Here is a 17,390-nt window from a genome sequence, read left to right on the forward strand (position 1 = left end):
TATTCAAAACAATAGTTGTTTACATAAACACAATCAACAAAACAAAAAAATTAGAACAATTACTCGCAAGTTGTTTGTTATTTGTGCTTAACCGATGCAACCTTATATAGCCTAGGTAAACGGAGCAGGCGCTAGAATAAAACTAATCATCCAAAAGGTGTGAAGAGGTATGCACCCGCCCTAACATCGAGCGGGGCGGGTCAACCCACAAGATATAGACAAGAGGCTTGAAATCAAGATGTCATGAAGGCACAAAGCCAAAACCTATGCGCGTGGCGCATATCACATATGCCCACGCATCAAACATCTGCGCATGAAACATCTGCGCGTGAGAATAAAGAGAAGACCTCGCGCATCCTCAGGATATGCGCATATCACACATGCACATAATCAACCTCGTCCTTATCCAAATCAGGATAAGGACAACCCTGATTGTGCTCATCAGACAACCTTCCAGAAGGTATCCTTTAAGGAATAAAGAATATGCTGATGTTGACAGCTGCCAATGAAAGGTGGACAACTCAGCAAAACCCATGTGCTACCACGTGATTGCATATGGGTCAGGTGAAATACCTTGGTCAGAGAATAATCAATGAAAAAGCACCAGGTGTCCTAAGGACACGTGGCGCGAAGCAATAGGAGGAGGCCAAAAAAGGCCCTAATGGGACCTGAGCCCAATGATTGGAAACCCTAACACTATAAATACCACACCACCTCTACAAGGGGAGGTAAGCAAGAAAATACACTCTAAATCCTTACTCACTCTCAGATTACTATTATCTTCTCTTACAATCTCTTATTCTCACACCGGAGGGTTACCCCAAAGAGGACCCCTCTGTCCCTTTCTGAGGGGTAAGTTTACGGTGCTGCTCATTTTGTAGGTGGAAGAATTCATACTCCGGAGAACCATCGGTGATATAGCACACTCATACCCGAGGAAAGTTGATCGTCTACCAGTGAGCCGATCCACGTTTCTTCATTGGCGCCATCCGTGGGACAATGGCAATCTAACCACTATTTCATCAGTTCTCTCTAAAAACTTCACCATGGTTTCCGGTGTTCGAAACAGCGATCAAGTTCTGGAGGATAATGAGGTTGAGGGTGTTAATGAGGGACAGCAGTTTCTGAGGGCGCCGCGTGATTCTGCGCGCACCACCAGTAACCATCCCTTCATCACAACTCCTCATAGCCAGACTGAAACTCCTCCAGACGATCTCACATTCCAAAATCTGACTGGTGCAAAACAAAACGGACCAATGGGTCCGGAAGCTGAAACAAATGACCCTAAAGAATGGCTCATAAACGAACAACGGCGTTTAATGGACAAATACAACGAGCTGGTCAAACACAAAAAGTGAGCCGATCCACGTTTCTTCATTCAGGGAACAACAAAAAGGGCGCGCGCGCCAGAAGATGGTCACTCTGTTCACACTGAACACGCTGATTTTAGTGATGAAGAAGTGCACAGCATGAGGAAGACGCGAGATACTCATGCAGGAGGCTCACAGCTCCGCGCGCACATGAACATGGCGCCTGGAGCCAAAGCCGATCTGGATCTGTACACACCGTACAACCCACCAGCGAGAGGGCAAGTGGACGTAACCACACCGTACAGGCCAGCCATCTTGGTGAAACATTCAAAATTCACTGAGCGCATCGCGAAGGCTCCCATTCAACACAAAACCAAGATGCCAAGTGGGTTGGGCAAGTACGATGGTACAACAGATCCAGACGATTTCTTACAAGGTTTTTACAACACTGGAAACCTAGAAAGCTGGACGATGCCAACATGGTGTCACATGTTTGCTCGCTGCCTCACGGGCGCGGCGCGTGTCTGGTTCTAAAGCTTGCCGACTGGACAAATCGATGGGTTCAAAGAGCTATTGGAGAAGTTCCAGGCTCACTTCGTACAGCAGCGCAGACACACGCGCGACCCCGATGACATCATGCACTGCGTGCGCAGGAATGATGAAACAATTGAAGACTACATAACTCGTTTCAACCAGGAATCTCTTGCAATTGGAGGTATCACTGAGCAACTCTTGCGCGTGGCCTTTATACAAGGTGCGCGCAGTGATCAACTCCGCAGAGCTCTCGTGAGCAGAGATGGCATGCCAACCACTTGGGCCAAGCTAATGGAAGCATCGCGAGTCTTCGCGCGAAATGAAAAACAAATTGCCCAAGATAGAGCAAGAGACAGAGGGCATCAAGCAGAAGCACCGCGCAACAACGAAAGGAGGGGCAAACAAAACTCTGTATGGTCTAGGTTGCAACAAACCCGTTTTTCTCCCGCAGAAAAGCAGGCGCAACCAAGTTCACCCCAGCCCCAAAAAGACATTCGTAATCGCGGAGAGGGTGACAAGAGGTGTAACACCCCGACCAAAGGCGGATTATACATCGGGGCGCCACATATTGTTTCATTACTCGTGACACTATTGGGTGTCAATATTTAATAAATACACTCATTCGCGCACGCGCAAAGTAGACATAAGATAACATAAATCATCATAAATCAATATATTATAAATCATAATATTCGAACAGCAAAAACTCGTCTTGATACATTTTAATCTAGGTCCAAAATAAAGAAAACTTCCTATGTGTCCACAAGCTCCAAAACAGCTACTGCAAACCTGAACATGTGTTAAAATAAACGTCAAACACTTGCGTGTTGGTGAGAAATCAAGTTTAATAGTTAATACATAGATAACAATAAATCTGCGCGCAACATGTGTATGTCTGGTTTTCAACAAGGGTGTAATCTGATCGGGACCAACTCTAAGATTCATAAGACTGCCAGTGCTCACAATTGAGCTCACAAACAAGACAAACTGTGCATGTGTAAACAAAAGAGAAAATCATAAACGATAGTTCTCCCGTGTTCATCTAATGGTACCATGAAAACTGCGGAATAGACCGACAAGACGGTTAATGATCCACACATACAAATAAACAGCCAAGTCTACGTCCTCAACACATGGGATACTGCGCGACTAAAGCTCATAAACAAGTTTAAGACTCTAAGTTTGTATGAACACATGAACATCCCAAAACATTAAAAGCCAAAAAGGGATTAGGTACGAGATTACTCACTTGATAAACGATGCGGTGTAAGATAAAGCAAGAACCAACTTTTAACAAGCACAAGTTAACCTATAAATAAGATTATTGTTTTAACGATCTGTTTTAAGTCTTGATTATAAGTTAGCATAATTAATATATATATTACCGGAAAAACAGGGCAGAACAGGGAGGAAGACGGAGGCAGAGAGGGAGGCGGCAGAGAGCAAGGAAAACAGGAGAGATTAAGTGTTTTGTGTGTGTAGTGTTATGAAAATATTATTATTATTATTTATAGGGAAACCCTAGGAGACATGAATCCAGAAAAAGGGGAAAAGATCTTTAACAGGATCAAGCAAAAGATATCAAAAAGCATAAGAATCCAAAAGCAAAAGATATGGAAAGATATGGCAGCTGCAGAGGCAAGATAAAGCTGACAGGGAACAGTAAAAAGCATGGGCGGGTCAGATAAAGGTACTGGTCAAGCATGGCAAAAGCAGATCTCCAAAGATAATGTCAGTCACTTTTTCTGCCAACCAATGGGGTTGGTGCGCATGCTGCGCTGAAAGTAACTTTTCAGACATAAAGCAGATTAGGTCAACAGCACAACAGATAAGACAACACAAAAGCAAACGGCTAGATTAAACAGAAGAAAACTCAAAGGGTTTAGCGCGAGAAGGCTCGAGCGCGAAGGCAGACACAGAAGGTCAAGAGAGCGCGAGCGCGAAGGCGGACAGAAACAACCTTAACGCGTCGCGGAAAGAACTACATTTCCAAGCGCGTCGCGGGAAGAATCACATTTCTTAGCGCGCCGCGGGAGGAACTATAATTCTTCGCGCGTCGAGGGATGAACTACAATTCTTAGCGCGCTGCGAGAAGAGTTCGTCTCGCGTATCGCTGAAACAGGTGGTCTTCACGCAGGCTTCCTTGTAAGGGGTCTGGCGCGTGGAGCTGCGCAGACAACCTTAGGCGGGAAGGAACAAAGGACAAGCAAAGAGTTAGAAGGAAAAGAGGGAAACAAGGCGACAAGAGGGAAAAGAAGACGGAAAGAGAGAAGGAGAGGGACGGGACGGCGGAAAGAAAGAGAGAGAAAGAGGCGGGAAGGAAAAGTATATTATTAAAAGTAAAATATAAGTATAAATAAATATTAAATCATAAAAGAAAGAGATCGGGTCAGAGAAACGGGTACCTGGGTCGGGTCGGATCGGGGCAGATGTCACAAGAGGGAAGGCGGCAGAGAGCCTAACAGACCTCTACCAAGAATATGGACTCCTCTCACTAAAACGCCTTCACAAGTGTTAAGCACAGAGAATGTCCAGTTTAAAAGCCCCAAGCCACTACACTATAAGGGACCACCAAACAGTGGCAAGTATTGTGAGTTTCACAAGTCCACAGGGCACAACACCGATGCATGCCACCATTTGAAGGATGCGATTGAAAGAGATGTGAAATCAGGCAAGTTGGCTCACCTGGTGAAAAACCCAATACCAGAGAATGAACAACCAGATGGAGCCTCAGCCAGTAAAAAGTTCAAAAGAATCTGTGTAGCCGAGGGAGGAAGGCTGGGGCAAAGATCGAGAAAGAGAAGCGCGCAAGTCCAAGGAGATTGGCGCGAGCAACAGGTAATCTTCCCAAGAATCAGAGGAGGCCCGTCTATCAGCAGTCCTCTAGTCATCACTACACACATTGCTCATTATGAGGTGTCAAAAGTCCTGGTGGACACCGGCAGTGAATCAGACATCATGTATGAGCAATGTTTCAGGAAGTTGGATCCAGCAGATCAAGCAAGGCTCGAAATTGTGAATGCACCAATCTCGGGTGTTTCAAATGAAATTATTCACCCCCTAGGTCAGATACAATTTGAACTAACTATGGGGGATGAGAAACACAAGCGAGCTGAAATTGTCAACTTCTTGGTCTTGCCCACCACTTCATGCCACAATATGATCTTGGGTAGAGGAACGATTGCCCAATTCAACGCCATACCGTCACCAGCGCACGGCGCGTTGGGGTTCCCAACACCAACAGGTGTAACATTTGTATACCGAGATCATTTGTGCGCAGTGACAAGCATACCGCGGGAAGGGAGAATGAAACTTCCAATGGCAAACAACGCGCCAGAGGAATGGATTCTCAACCCAAAATTCCCAGAGCAAACAATCACAATTGGAGCTACGATATCAGACGACACAAGGTTGAGAATGAAAAGATTGCTCACAACGAATATGTCGGTCTTCGCGTGGCAACATTCTGATATGACTGGGGTTCCGCGAGACCTGGCGCAACATTCTCTCAACACGTTCAAGTCTGTAGAGCCAATTGCTCAAAAGAAGAGAGTCATGGGGAATGAGAAGGCAAAGGCCATGAATGAGCAAGTAGAGGATCTACTGCGCGCAAACATCATCCGCCCAATACGATACCAGACATGGGTAGCCAATCCTGTGATGGTAAAGAAGAGCAACGGGTCATGGAGGATGTGCATTGACTTCAAGGACCTCAACAAAGCATGTCCAAAAGATTGTTACCCCCTCCCAAACATTGACGCGAAGGTGGACTCTGTGGCGCCATTTAAGCTCAAATGTTTCCTGGATGCCTATAAGGGCTATCACCAAATTCAAATGGCACCACAAGATGAGGACAAGACTGCCTTCAGAACTGACAAGGGTGTTTTCTGTTACACAAAAATGCCCTTTGGTTTGAAGAATGCAGGAGTCACTTACCAAAGACTCATGGATGCGGTTTTCAACGAGCAAATTGGAAGAAACCTAGAAGTCTATGTGGATGATTTGGTGATTAAAAGCAGGGAGGAAAAACAAATGCTCAAAGACATCGAAGAAACCCTTTGGCGCCTAAAGGAAGTAAACATGAAGCTCAACCCGAGCAAATGCACATTCGGCGTAGAAGAAGGGAAGTTTCTAGGTGTAATGGTCACCAAGGATGGTTTCAAGGTGAACCCAGAGAAGGTGGAGGCTATCCTTGACATGCCCTCACCATCCACCATGAAAGAAGTTCAAAAGTTGAATGATAGATTGGTATCAATCAACAGGTTCCTGGCGAACCATGCAAGCAAATCTACCCCATTTGTTAACACATTGAGAAATTGCTTAAAGAAAAGCCAATTCAAGTGGACGCCTGAGGCCGAGCAAGCTTTCAATGAGATAAAAGAATGTCTGATAAATCTGCCCGCGCTCACAGCTCCACTTCCTGGTGAAACTTTAACGTTGTACCTGTCAGCAGGAGAGCGCGCCATTGGCGCAGTGTTGTTGGTGGATCGCAAGGGAATCCAAACACCAATCTATTATGTAAGTCGGGTGCTGACAGATCCTGAGACGCGCTACTCCATCATGGAAAAGTTAGTTTTATCACTAACGCATGCGTCGCGCAAGCTTCACAGATATTTCAATGGTCATCCTATTGAAGTCCTGACTGGTTACAACATCCAGCAAGTCTTGCGGCGTCCCGCGCTCTCAGGAAGGCTGACAAAATGGGCGCTGGAATTAGGAGAGCACACGATCGCCTATAAGCCCCGTCCAGCAATAAAGGGACAAGTCTTAGCTGATATCATCGCAGAAATCCCCGAAGGAAAAATTGAAGAGGCTCAGCGCGAAGTAGACCCTCCGCAGGCCAATAATGAAGAAAATGTTTGGAGATTATTCACTGATGGAGCTTCAAACAACAAGGGGTCCGGCGCAGGCCTCAAACTGGTGGATCCAGAAAATCATGAGTATACTTACGCAATCAGGTTGGATTTCAAGAGCACCAACAATGAAGCTGAGTATGAAGCCCTGCTGGCTGGCCTGCGCATCGCGCACAAGTTCGGAGTTACAAAGCTAGAGGCCCATGTTGATTCATACTTGGTAGCAGCACAGGTCAATGGCCTTTATGATGCCAAGGAGAACACTATGCCTCTGTATTTAGAGCAGGCAAAGAAGCTCACCGAGCAATTTGACTTCTTCAGAATCATACATATTCCGCGCAGTGAAAACAAGTCCGCCGACGCGCTGAGCAAGATGGCATCAACCAGCTTCGATCACTTTGGCAAAGATGTCAGGGTGGAAGTAATGAGCAACCCGTCGGTGGGAGCGAAGTCTGTCCTTGTAATTCATACGACACCTTCATCATGGATAACTCCATTAATGGAATTCTTGAAGGAGGGAAAGGTACCGGACGATCGCGCGCAGGCGAGGAAGATAAGACACAAGTCGCAGAACTACGAACTGCTTGATGGTACATTATATCGACGCTCTTATCTTGGACCGCTCATGAAATGCCTGGATGCCGAGGAAGCAAGCTATGTGATCAGAGAGATACACGAAGGAATCTGTGGAATACATGCTGGCCCGCGCATGGTGGTGGCCAAGGCAATGAACGCAGGTTACTATTGGCCAGGCATGTACTTGGACGCGTTAAAAGAGATCCAAAAATGCAAGGCGTGTCAGAGCTATGCGCCAAACACCATGCGGCCAAAGAACATCATTTGGTGATGAGATATCTGATGCCCGTTTGATGCTGAATCAAACTAGTTTAACCAAGACATCATTTGGTGAACGCAAGAAAGCGCATATGCCCATTGATAAGGGGGAAATTATTGACATTGATGGGATTTACTTTAGTAAAAATCAAAGATCTGATACCCGTATGGTGCTGGATCATCCTAGTTTGACCGAGACATCATTTGGTCAACGCAAGAAAGTGCATATGCCCATTAATAAGGGGGAAATTATTGACATTGATGATGATGCTATGTCATCTGAGTGGTTCAATTTGCCAACTTTTTCTCCAACTGTTGATATTAACTCTGATTTAGATTCATGTATTCCCGCCAAAAATATATGTGAATCTTTTAGGCAACGATTTATACAAAATTCACAAACAGATTTAATGAACAATTTCACACCACTATCAAAAGCCATATCTTCTGATCAACCACAAAATAATTCACCTTGGACTATAGATTTTCTTAACAGAATGAAGGAAAAGAGCAGGATGAGACAACAATCTATGCCAAACATACCATCTGCCCCGTGTTTTGGGTCCTTGGGGAATTCAGCAAAGTTTAGAAAGAGGAAAAGCCCGTCTATACTCGACTTCTACAGGTACACGAGTGGCAGTACTGTGAAAAGTATGGAACACAAAGCGCAAAAAGGTCATTTACAACCACCAAGTTCATCAAAAGTTGTACAGACAGCACCTTCCTTATCACAGACATGGACTCCAATTGATAAGAGGGCAAAAAGGGTGCGTTATCTGTACAGTCTGTACAGCCGTACTTCTATTTAATGGGTTGAAATTAGGGGTGTTTTTTGGTTTATTCGGTTTTGATTTTTTTATTTCCCTAACTGATAACCGAACTTATCTGAATTAGAAATGTGTCAACCGAACCAAATCCAACTGATTAAACCGATTTATTCAGTTCGGTTATTCGATTAAACCGGTTATTATTCGGTTTGTTTGATTGGATTTGATTATCTGTAAACAAGATTTGTGGAATCGGTAACCAAACTGAAACCTGAAAATTCACAATATGGTTCGGTTTTCTGATTTTTTCGGTTTTTTTTCACCCCCCTAGTTGAAATGGGTTTGGGTTGAAACAGGTTGGGTTGGGTTGAGGTGAATTTTTTTTTTCCAATTTTTTATTTTGTAATAATCAAATATGATATTATGATATTTTGATAGTAATATACTTTTTGATAAAATGCAGGGAGTTTATTAAAAATACACCTTGGATGGTCTGTGTGTGTGTGTGTGTGTGTATTAGATCTAACTAAAAGTTGTTTTTACTTATGTGACAGAAGTTAACTTTTGTCACCAATGGAAGCAAGGGCCAAAGCAAGTTGATCTGGAGTGATAAGGCTAATCAAACTCTGTAATGAAGATTCTAATCTTACATCATTGAGAATGAAGGACAGGTAAACCTGTTTAGATATCAGTTCATCATCTGAATATGTTGATTTTATTACAAGTTTAAACCTGTAACGGGTACTATTGATCGCTCACTGATTTTTCAACTTGATCATAAAAGAAATGTTGGTATGGCATAAACTGTTCCATGAGATGACATGTTTAAAACAAATAATGTTGAATTAAATCTGTTATTGAGTCCTTGACCTATCTTATTTCCTTGTCTAAACTGCTACAAATCTATGCATCTAGAATAGTGTTATTTCATCCTACCATTTCGCAGATTACGTATGGTCATTACAAGTTCTTGTCTTTCACTTTCCACCTCAGCAAATCTAAGACTTACTTCTGAATATTTTTCATGCATTTCTTTCAGCTCATTTTCCATGTGTTTGTTCCTTTCATCCATTGATGATATTTCACACAATAAGTTGTTCAGTTTTTGCTCCTCACTATATTTAAAAATGTGCATTGACTCATAGCATCTTCCTTCATTGCTGGAAAGCATAAAAGATCAAGAGTCTTTTAGTTTATATTTATGCAGTAAAATGAGTATGGATCAAAATGACTAACTTTGGTACGGGTCAAAACGAGCTGTGTTGGGTTAACACTTGTTGTCCAAAATTTGAACTTTTTTTTATATATACAATCAGCTATCAAATTCGAGCCGGGGGTCTCACCGGAAGCAGCCTCTCTATTCCTACAGGGTAGAGGTAAGGCTGTCTACATCTTACCCTCCTTAGACCCTACCATAGTTTTGCTATTGGTGGGATGTACTAAGTACGATGGTGAATCAACTATCAAATATGATTACAAAAATCATATTCTTTTATTAATAATCTAAAAATAAGCTAGTTGAATAAACGAGCCTGGGCCCGAGCTTGAGCTTTCACTTGTTGAGCTCAAGACGAGCCCATAATTTATATAATTTTTCTTTCATTATTGATCATATATTAATATAATAAATATTTATAGAAAATTATGATAAAAAGAACTAAATAATATATATTATGTTATATATAAAATTGTAGAGTGAACTACGATTGCGTGATTTGGCCAAAATAACCCTTTTAGTCCAAAGTAATATGGTTTCATTTTCGTTTCTATGAAAGTCAAACGTCTAACATTGCTAAATGGAGGAGCCTAGGTTGAGCTTTAAAAATAGAACTTGAAACGAGCTCGAGCTCGGTCAGGCCCGTTTATACTCTAGCCGAAATGGGCTGGGCCGGGTTAACACTTTTTGTCCAAAGTTTATATATAATTAACGTGTAAAATATGATTATAAAATTTGTATTATTTCAATAATAATCTAATCCTTTAAAGGTAATATACATTAGAAGTACACTTATGACAACTTTCAAGCAGTTTAACACTATGGGATAGATCATAACCCTATTACCCATTCTTTTAAGTGAACCGATTTATAAGTAAATGGGTCAAACACACATTTTTCAAAGTTAACTATGTGTACCTTTTGCTTTCATCATGCTTGCCATTGGTGACATCACAAGCTACTTTACTTTGCTGCATATTGAAGATCAATCACGAGGTGAGTTTAATACTAGTTATTCTGAATTTGTGCTATTCATGTAGAAAGATATATTTTTAAAGTAACTTCAATTTTTTTAAGAATATGTTCAATGCATGTCTGATATCTGATGGATATTTACCCTAACCAGGTTCTGATGTTTTTTCTCTAATTTAGAAACCTCTTATTGTAAATTACCCTTCTCGGATTCGATAACCGACAACTTTTCTTTCAATGCACAATAATCGCCTCTTACCATTTTCAGTTCCAACTTCAAAGTTCTAATCATAACATTCTTTTCACTCACCGAGCTTTTCCAACTCGTCGATTCCTTCTTTAACGAATTAAATTTCTCCAAATTATAGTTACATTCTCCATGTTCTTTAGAAGCTTCAATCTCTAATGCCATTTGATCAATTTGGTCACAAAGCTTCTGTGCTTCTTGCTTGTGTGCATCTTTTAACTTCTCAACCGCATCAGCATTGATCAACGTTGACTTTCTCAAAGCCTCTTCCGCTTGGTCAACCCTTTCCTCCTGGTCTATTTTGATTTTCAGTAGCTTTTGTACATCATCTTCAAACTCATGTCTTTGTTCCTCTAATTCTTTCTCTAATCTCTTAATCTGAAGTTCATATTCTTTAATTTTTGTTAAATACTTTGAATCCATATCATTATTTTCTTGCAGTAAATAGTTATAATCGAGTGACATATCTTCAATATGAATCTTTAACTCCTCCTTCTCTTTCCTTTCAACCTCTAATCGAGCATGCAAATCGTCAATATTTTTATTTAAACTCTTTTCATGATTTAACTCTTCCTTTATTTCACTCATTTTTCTCATCAAATCTTGTGATCTTTTACTCTCTTTAATGATTTGTTTACGAAGAGACTCTAATTCCAGCTCAGAGAATTCTGCTCGTCTTTTCAACATGTGTACTTCATTTTTTGATGATTCAGTGTAGTTGTAATCCGGGCTTTTTATTATATCAATCATGCTTCTGTCTGAACGAGAACCGAATGACCAGTCAGTGCTTGATCTTTGTTTGTTCACACGGTTTGAGTTCCCATTTTCAGTGCTGTCACTTGCTTGACTATTTGATCTGAATGATTCAGACAGTTGAGACTCGTTTTCTCCGAAAACCCTAAAATTCCCCTCAAATTTATTCAACATAAAATCGATGTTTAGATGAATAGATTGAGTAATTACACTACTTATACCTTGTTTCATCTGTTCTTTGCATCTTTTGAACGAAAACCTGTATCATGTTACATGTATTACAGTAGACGTGCACAAAAAAACCGGTTCCGGAACCTAACTGGTGGAACCGAACCGGAACCGGTTCCAGTTCCAACCCCGGTTGGAACAATACCCGGTTTGGGTATTTTTGTACCCGAAAATCGTACCCGGTTCTCCTATTTGTATGTCAGTACCAGTTCCAACCCGGTTCCTACCCGGTTCTTAATTGGAACCGGTTCGGTTCGTACCCGGAAAAACCGGTTCCGACGGGTTTTTTTTGAATGGTCAAACAAAAGTCAAACTAGCCGTTGGAACCGGTTCCAACGGTAATATAGCCGTTGGAACCGGTTTTTTAGACACCAATTAGCCGTTGGAACCGGTTCCAACGGTAATATAGCCGTTGGAACCGGTTTTTGAGACAATAGATCCGTTGGAACCGGTTCCAACGGTAATATAGCCGTTGGAACCGGTTTTTGATGCCCAAACCTATATATAACTTGTTTCCATTACTTGTTTCACCACCAAACTCAAAAACAAACTAAAATACTACTCCTTTAGCAAACCCGTTCATTTACCCGACCATCCAACTAAATATTATTATGGCACCCATCAAAAAAACTAACAACAAGGCTAAGAAGAGTGTTTTTGTTGCCCCCGTTCCTGTTACGGAGGACCCAAGGGTTGTTACGGTAGTCAACCATAACCGCAACCAAGACATATGGAAGAATTGGGATTTGATTGTGGATGACGAAGGTTATCAAAAGGCTCGTTGCAAACTATGTGGTTCAATATTAAAGCACGATTCCAACTCTACTTTGAGAAAGCACATCGAGAAGCCATATTGCAAGGCGTTGAAAGGGATTGGCGCGACCGATCAAATTGACTTGGGTAAAGATGGTATACTATTTCGTTACAACACGACTCAAGTTCAAGATAGAATGGCAAAGTTCGTTATTCAACGAGGTTTGCCGTTTAACCACTTTGATGACCCGGAGTTGACGTCGTTGATTCGCGAAACTCTACAACCGAGATACACACATGTAAGTCGTACTACCTTAAGACGTCATTGTATCAGGTTGTGGGAGTGTGCTAAAAAAGAGTTAATCGAGTCTTTTCATTCTTTAGAAGCCATGGTTAGTTTAACTACCGATGTTTGGTCGGCACCACACGGGTTGCCCGAATCATACATATGTGTCACCGCTCATTGGGTTGATCCGGTGACATGGCAATTGATAAAACGCACCATCGCTTTTGAAAACTTCCCGTTCCCACATACCGCCGAAAAATTGTTTGAATTACTTGATGAAGTTATAACGACTTACAACTTGAGAAATAAAATATTTTCGATTTCGTTTGACAACGCTTCAAACAATACTAAGGCGGCTGAAAAATTTATCATTAAATATTCACCACCTTGTTTCGGGGATTTTTTTCATGTCCGATGTGTTGCACATATCATCAACTTGGTTGTTCAAATAGGTCTTGACAATGAACACATTTGTGATGATTTAAAATACTTTAGACTTATGTTACAAGATGTCTTCAAAAGTGGTAAAAGAAGACATCTTGAATATAAGAACTATTGCAAGTCGGTTGAAAGAAAGTATTTGGGGCCGAATTGGGACGTTCCAACCCGTTGGAACTCAACTTGTCATATGTTAAAGTGTGCTTTTGCCCAACGCCAAACTTTACAAGCTTTTCATAACAATCTTGTTGAAGAACGCGAGGCCGATATGTTTCCGGAAAGTGTTTGGGTCCAAGTCGGTTATTTGTTGGAGTATCTTGATGTGTTCAAAAAGTCAACAACAAAATTATCGGGAGTCTATTACCCTACTAGTTGTTGGGTTTTGCAAGAATTGTACTATATGTCTTGTGTTTTTAAAAGCTTTGCGGAGAAGAACAAACTCTTCGAAAATATTGTTGCGGTGATGAAAGAAAAGTTCATAAAATATTTTGAAATCATACCGCCGGTCTTTACTTGTGCCGCCGCATTAAACCCCTATTGGAATGTTAATGGGGTTGAAACAACGATTGAGGAAATATTCGACAACTTAGGTATGCACGAGATTGACCCGAAGTTGTCGACGGAAGCGAAGGACAAGTTCAACAAAAACCTTCAAGACCTTTATGACCATTATTTTTAAATGTATGGTCCAAGCACGAGATCGTCTTTTGTGAAAAAAACAACTGGTAGGCCGTGCAATGACCCACTTATAAACTTGATGAATGGGATTCGTGAATCGGCATCTAAGAGGCAAAGAGGAAACACACCAAGTAGCGAACTTGGTCGATATAGTGGAGCAAACTATGTTGAGGGCGCAACGGTCGACGAAATTCGCAATATTGATTTGTTGGCTTGGTGGAAAGGTAAACAAAACGAATTTCCCATTCTATCCGCCATGGCTCGTGATTTGCTTGCCGTACAAGCCTCAACGGTTGCTTCCGAATCGGTTTTTTCTCTTAGTGGGAGGGTGTTATCTATGCGAAGAACAAAACTAACTCCTGAGTCTCTAGAGGTTTGCATTTGCCTAAAGGACCATTTGGATGCGGTGGATCGTGTACAACACAAGGCGAACTTTGAAGACGAAATACCAATAGAGCGTCATATTCATGATGAGGAGGCGGAGGACGGGGTTTCTTCCGATAACGAAGACGAGGGTGAAGACGAGAATGAAGACGAAGAAGAGTTGTAATTATTTGTTTTGGTAAAATTATTTGTAACTTGTTCAACTAATATTTAGTTTTGATTTGTTTTATTATAATTACTTTTTTTACTCATGATTAATTTTTGTTACTTTTTTAATAACGACGAACATTTTATTTATTTAAAAACTAACTATTACAAACATTATTAAAACATAAACGATACTAAACATAACAACTAAAACATAAAAAACAAAGTCCGTCGTTTTAATCCGGGAATACTTATTTTTGGGTTGTAGAGCCGGACGACTCTCCCACTTCCGTTTTTTTAGCTTCCAATCTTCTTTTCTCTCGACAATACTTATTCGTATGTTTTCGTAATGTCGAGTTAGACCCTGCTTTAAGAAACTTCGAGCAATATTTGCAACGTGCCAACTCATGTGAGTCGGTCATGAGACACAAATCGTAATGAACCCAAACATCGGGGCATCTTGTTGTTTCGATCACCATAACAACGTCATCATTGGTTGCCATTTGTTGTCGGTTTAAGGTTAATTGTGGTTTGGAGTGTGTTTTATAGTTTTGGAAGTGGTTTAACAAGTAAACAAACAAACCTTGCTATTCATAGTAAGAAAATAACCTATTTATAGTTAAAAAACCGGTTCCAACGGTCAAAAACGGCTATATAGCCGTTGGAACCGGTTCCTAACGGCTCTAATTTTTAAATTTCAAAAAAAACCGGTGGAACCGGTTTTTACGTAAAAACCGGTTCCGGTTCATACCCTACCCGGTTCTTAAAAGTTCGCATATCTGGGCATCGGTTCGGGTCGGGAACCGAACCGGTTCTTGATTGGAACCGGTGCCATTTTACAACCCGGTGTAAAAAAACCGGTTTGGAACCGGTTCGGGTTTTCCATTTGAACCCGATTTGTGCACCTCTATATTACAGTATTAGTAAATTTCTACAACATTCAAATCTGTTCATATAATATATTGACCCGTCAGCCTGTTTAAATTTAGAATAAAAAAGTAAAATAAATAATTCATAAGTTCAACTCTTTATGGCCTGTTTAACTCATTTGTTACAACCTGTTTACGACTCTCCAACCAATTGAACCTCTTTAAAACTTGATTTCAACTCATTTACAACCCGTCAACCCATTGGCAACACAGCGACCCATTTACAACCTCGTTTAGATAAATGGGTTTTGCGTGCGGGTTTGACATGTTTAATCCTTTCAATTAAACAGGTCGGCCGGTCAACCCGTTTAAATTTAGCTTAAAAAGGTAAAAAATAGAAAGAAAAAACTAATTTATAGAGTCAACTATTTATACAACTCGTATATAATCTGAAAACTAGTTTAACATATTTACAACTTTATTACAATCCATTTACCAACCTTTTTACAACATCGTTTAATAAACAGGTCGAGTTCTGGTTTGACATGTTTAAGTCATTCAATTAAATAGGTCGACCTCTTAACCCATTTAAATTTAGCTTAAAAGAGGTGAAAAAAACTAATTCATAAGGTCAACCCGTTACGACAGGTTTAACTCATTTATACAACTTGTTTACAATCATCTTAACCCATTTACAGACAAGTCAACCCATATTTACGACAAGCTATAACCCATTTACAACCTCATTTAGATAATCTAAATGGGTCGTGTTCGGATTTGACATGCTAAACACATTTAAGTAAAAAGGTCGACCCGTCAACTTGTTTTTAGAATAAAAGAAGTAAAAGAAATACTTTATAAGGTTAACCTCTTTAGGACGCGTTTAACTTATTTGCTATAGCCAGTGCACAACTCTCCAACTAGTTGAACTCATTTACAGCTTGATTACAACCCGTCAAGCCATTTGCAATACGCCAACTCGTTTACAACATCGTCAACCCGACTCGATCATAGTGGCAATAATAAGCGCAAAATAAAACTTACATGTAGAATTGCACCATTGTCTGAAGTTGTTAGTGGCAAAGAAAGCTGAATAGGTTCAGCAATATCCACAAAGTTAGCAAAATCAACTCCCACTTCTCCTACAAACCCTGATTTTGAAGATCCCTATGAGAATAAACCCACAAACACATCACAACAAAATTCAATAAACCCTTTTTCAGAAATAAATATATTACTGTTTCCACACTAAAGTAATAGATTTTGTTTTTGTAGGCTTCTGTCTTTTGATCCTTAACCAATTTAACCATCTCATAAACCTGTTCTTCCCATGTACAAGTCCCATCAATTACTGGAACTCTCTTCAGTTTGGCCACCGGTTTTCCGGTATCTGCCGGAATCAAAGCTAACATCAGACCTTTTCCTTTAATCTTTGGCACCTATAATCACCCACAGGTAAATTACGTATGATTTTCTGTTTTTGTGAATACATGCACATGAATAATAATATGATTAATACCTGTGTTGCTTGAAACATGATTTTGACCTTGTTTTGATTCTTCCGTCTTCCTGATTTGAACATTTTTCACTTGTTTACATCACGATCCACTTTTTCAGAGGGCCTTTCTTTCTGATTACAATTTGGCTTTTGGATCAAACTTTTTCATAAAATATATATACCTTTTGGGTTGATTTATAAGAATGGAATGTAGATTTAGGAGGATAATTTTAATCAGCAATTAATCATACCTGTTAATCTGTTATGGATGCTTTCCGACGATGAACCCTTAAAATCTAGCATGAAGTCTCGACTTAAGTGTTAATACACACACGTAACCTAGATTTATTATTAGCCTCTTATCGAATTAAGAAGTCATGCGATAATAGTATCATATATGTATTTCCGTTTGGTATCTATCAATTGAAAAATCTTAATTATATCTCTATGCGCTTTTTTTGTTTTAATATAACACGGATCGATAATAAGTAAACAAAAAAGTTAAATTTAATAATATCTATAATAACATATCTTATGGATTTATAAGATATAAATAATTTTCTAAAATACATAGACTAGTAAGAATATTTTGTATTTATATTTTAAAAGAAATCAAAATGGAA

At 40.3% G+C, this 17,390-nt stretch overlaps 2 protein-coding genes across 3 annotated transcripts; one reads left to right on the plus strand and one right to left on the minus strand.

Moving 5' to 3' along the window:
- The first annotated feature begins 7,503 nt into the window (after positions 1-7,503).
- Positions 7,504-9,169, plus strand: LOC143631960 (uncharacterized). Its single transcript, XM_077100570.1, has 2 exons — positions 7,504-8,298; positions 8,853-9,169. Exons 1-2 carry the CDS (start codon positions 7,504-7,506, stop codon positions 8,928-8,930), a joined length of 873 nt encoding a protein of 290 aa, XP_076956685.1. The 3' UTR covers positions 8,931-9,169.
- On the minus strand, positions 9,158-16,718 carry LOC143631956 (uncharacterized). Of its 2 annotated transcripts, XR_013153462.1 has the most exons (6): positions 16,508-16,718; positions 16,314-16,436; positions 11,708-11,745; positions 10,632-11,631; positions 10,433-10,485; positions 9,158-9,458 (listed from the first exon to the last, which is right to left on the minus strand). XR_013153462.1 is itself a non-coding variant. In XM_077100567.1 (4 exons), the coding sequence occupies exons 1-4, from the start codon at positions 16,679-16,681 to the stop codon at positions 10,674-10,676; spliced, it is 1,293 nt and encodes a 430-aa protein (XP_076956682.1). In that variant the 5' UTR covers positions 16,682-16,718; the 3' UTR covers positions 10,618-10,673. The 2 variants fall into 2 exon arrangements, 1 of the variants encoding a protein (XP_076956682.1); XM_077100567.1 differs by lacking the exons at positions 9,158-9,458; positions 10,433-10,485 and having other exon boundaries at positions 10,618-11,631.
- Positions 16,719-17,390: the final 672 nt, after the last annotated feature.

The sequence above is a fragment of the Bidens hawaiensis genome, unplaced genomic scaffold, assembly GCF_021521415.1.
Source record: "Bidens hawaiensis isolate Kalapana, Puna unplaced genomic scaffold, B.hawaiensis_p1.1 tig00006295_1, whole genome shotgun sequence".
NCBI classification, from domain to species: Eukaryota; Viridiplantae; Streptophyta; class Magnoliopsida; order Asterales; family Asteraceae; genus Bidens; species Bidens hawaiensis.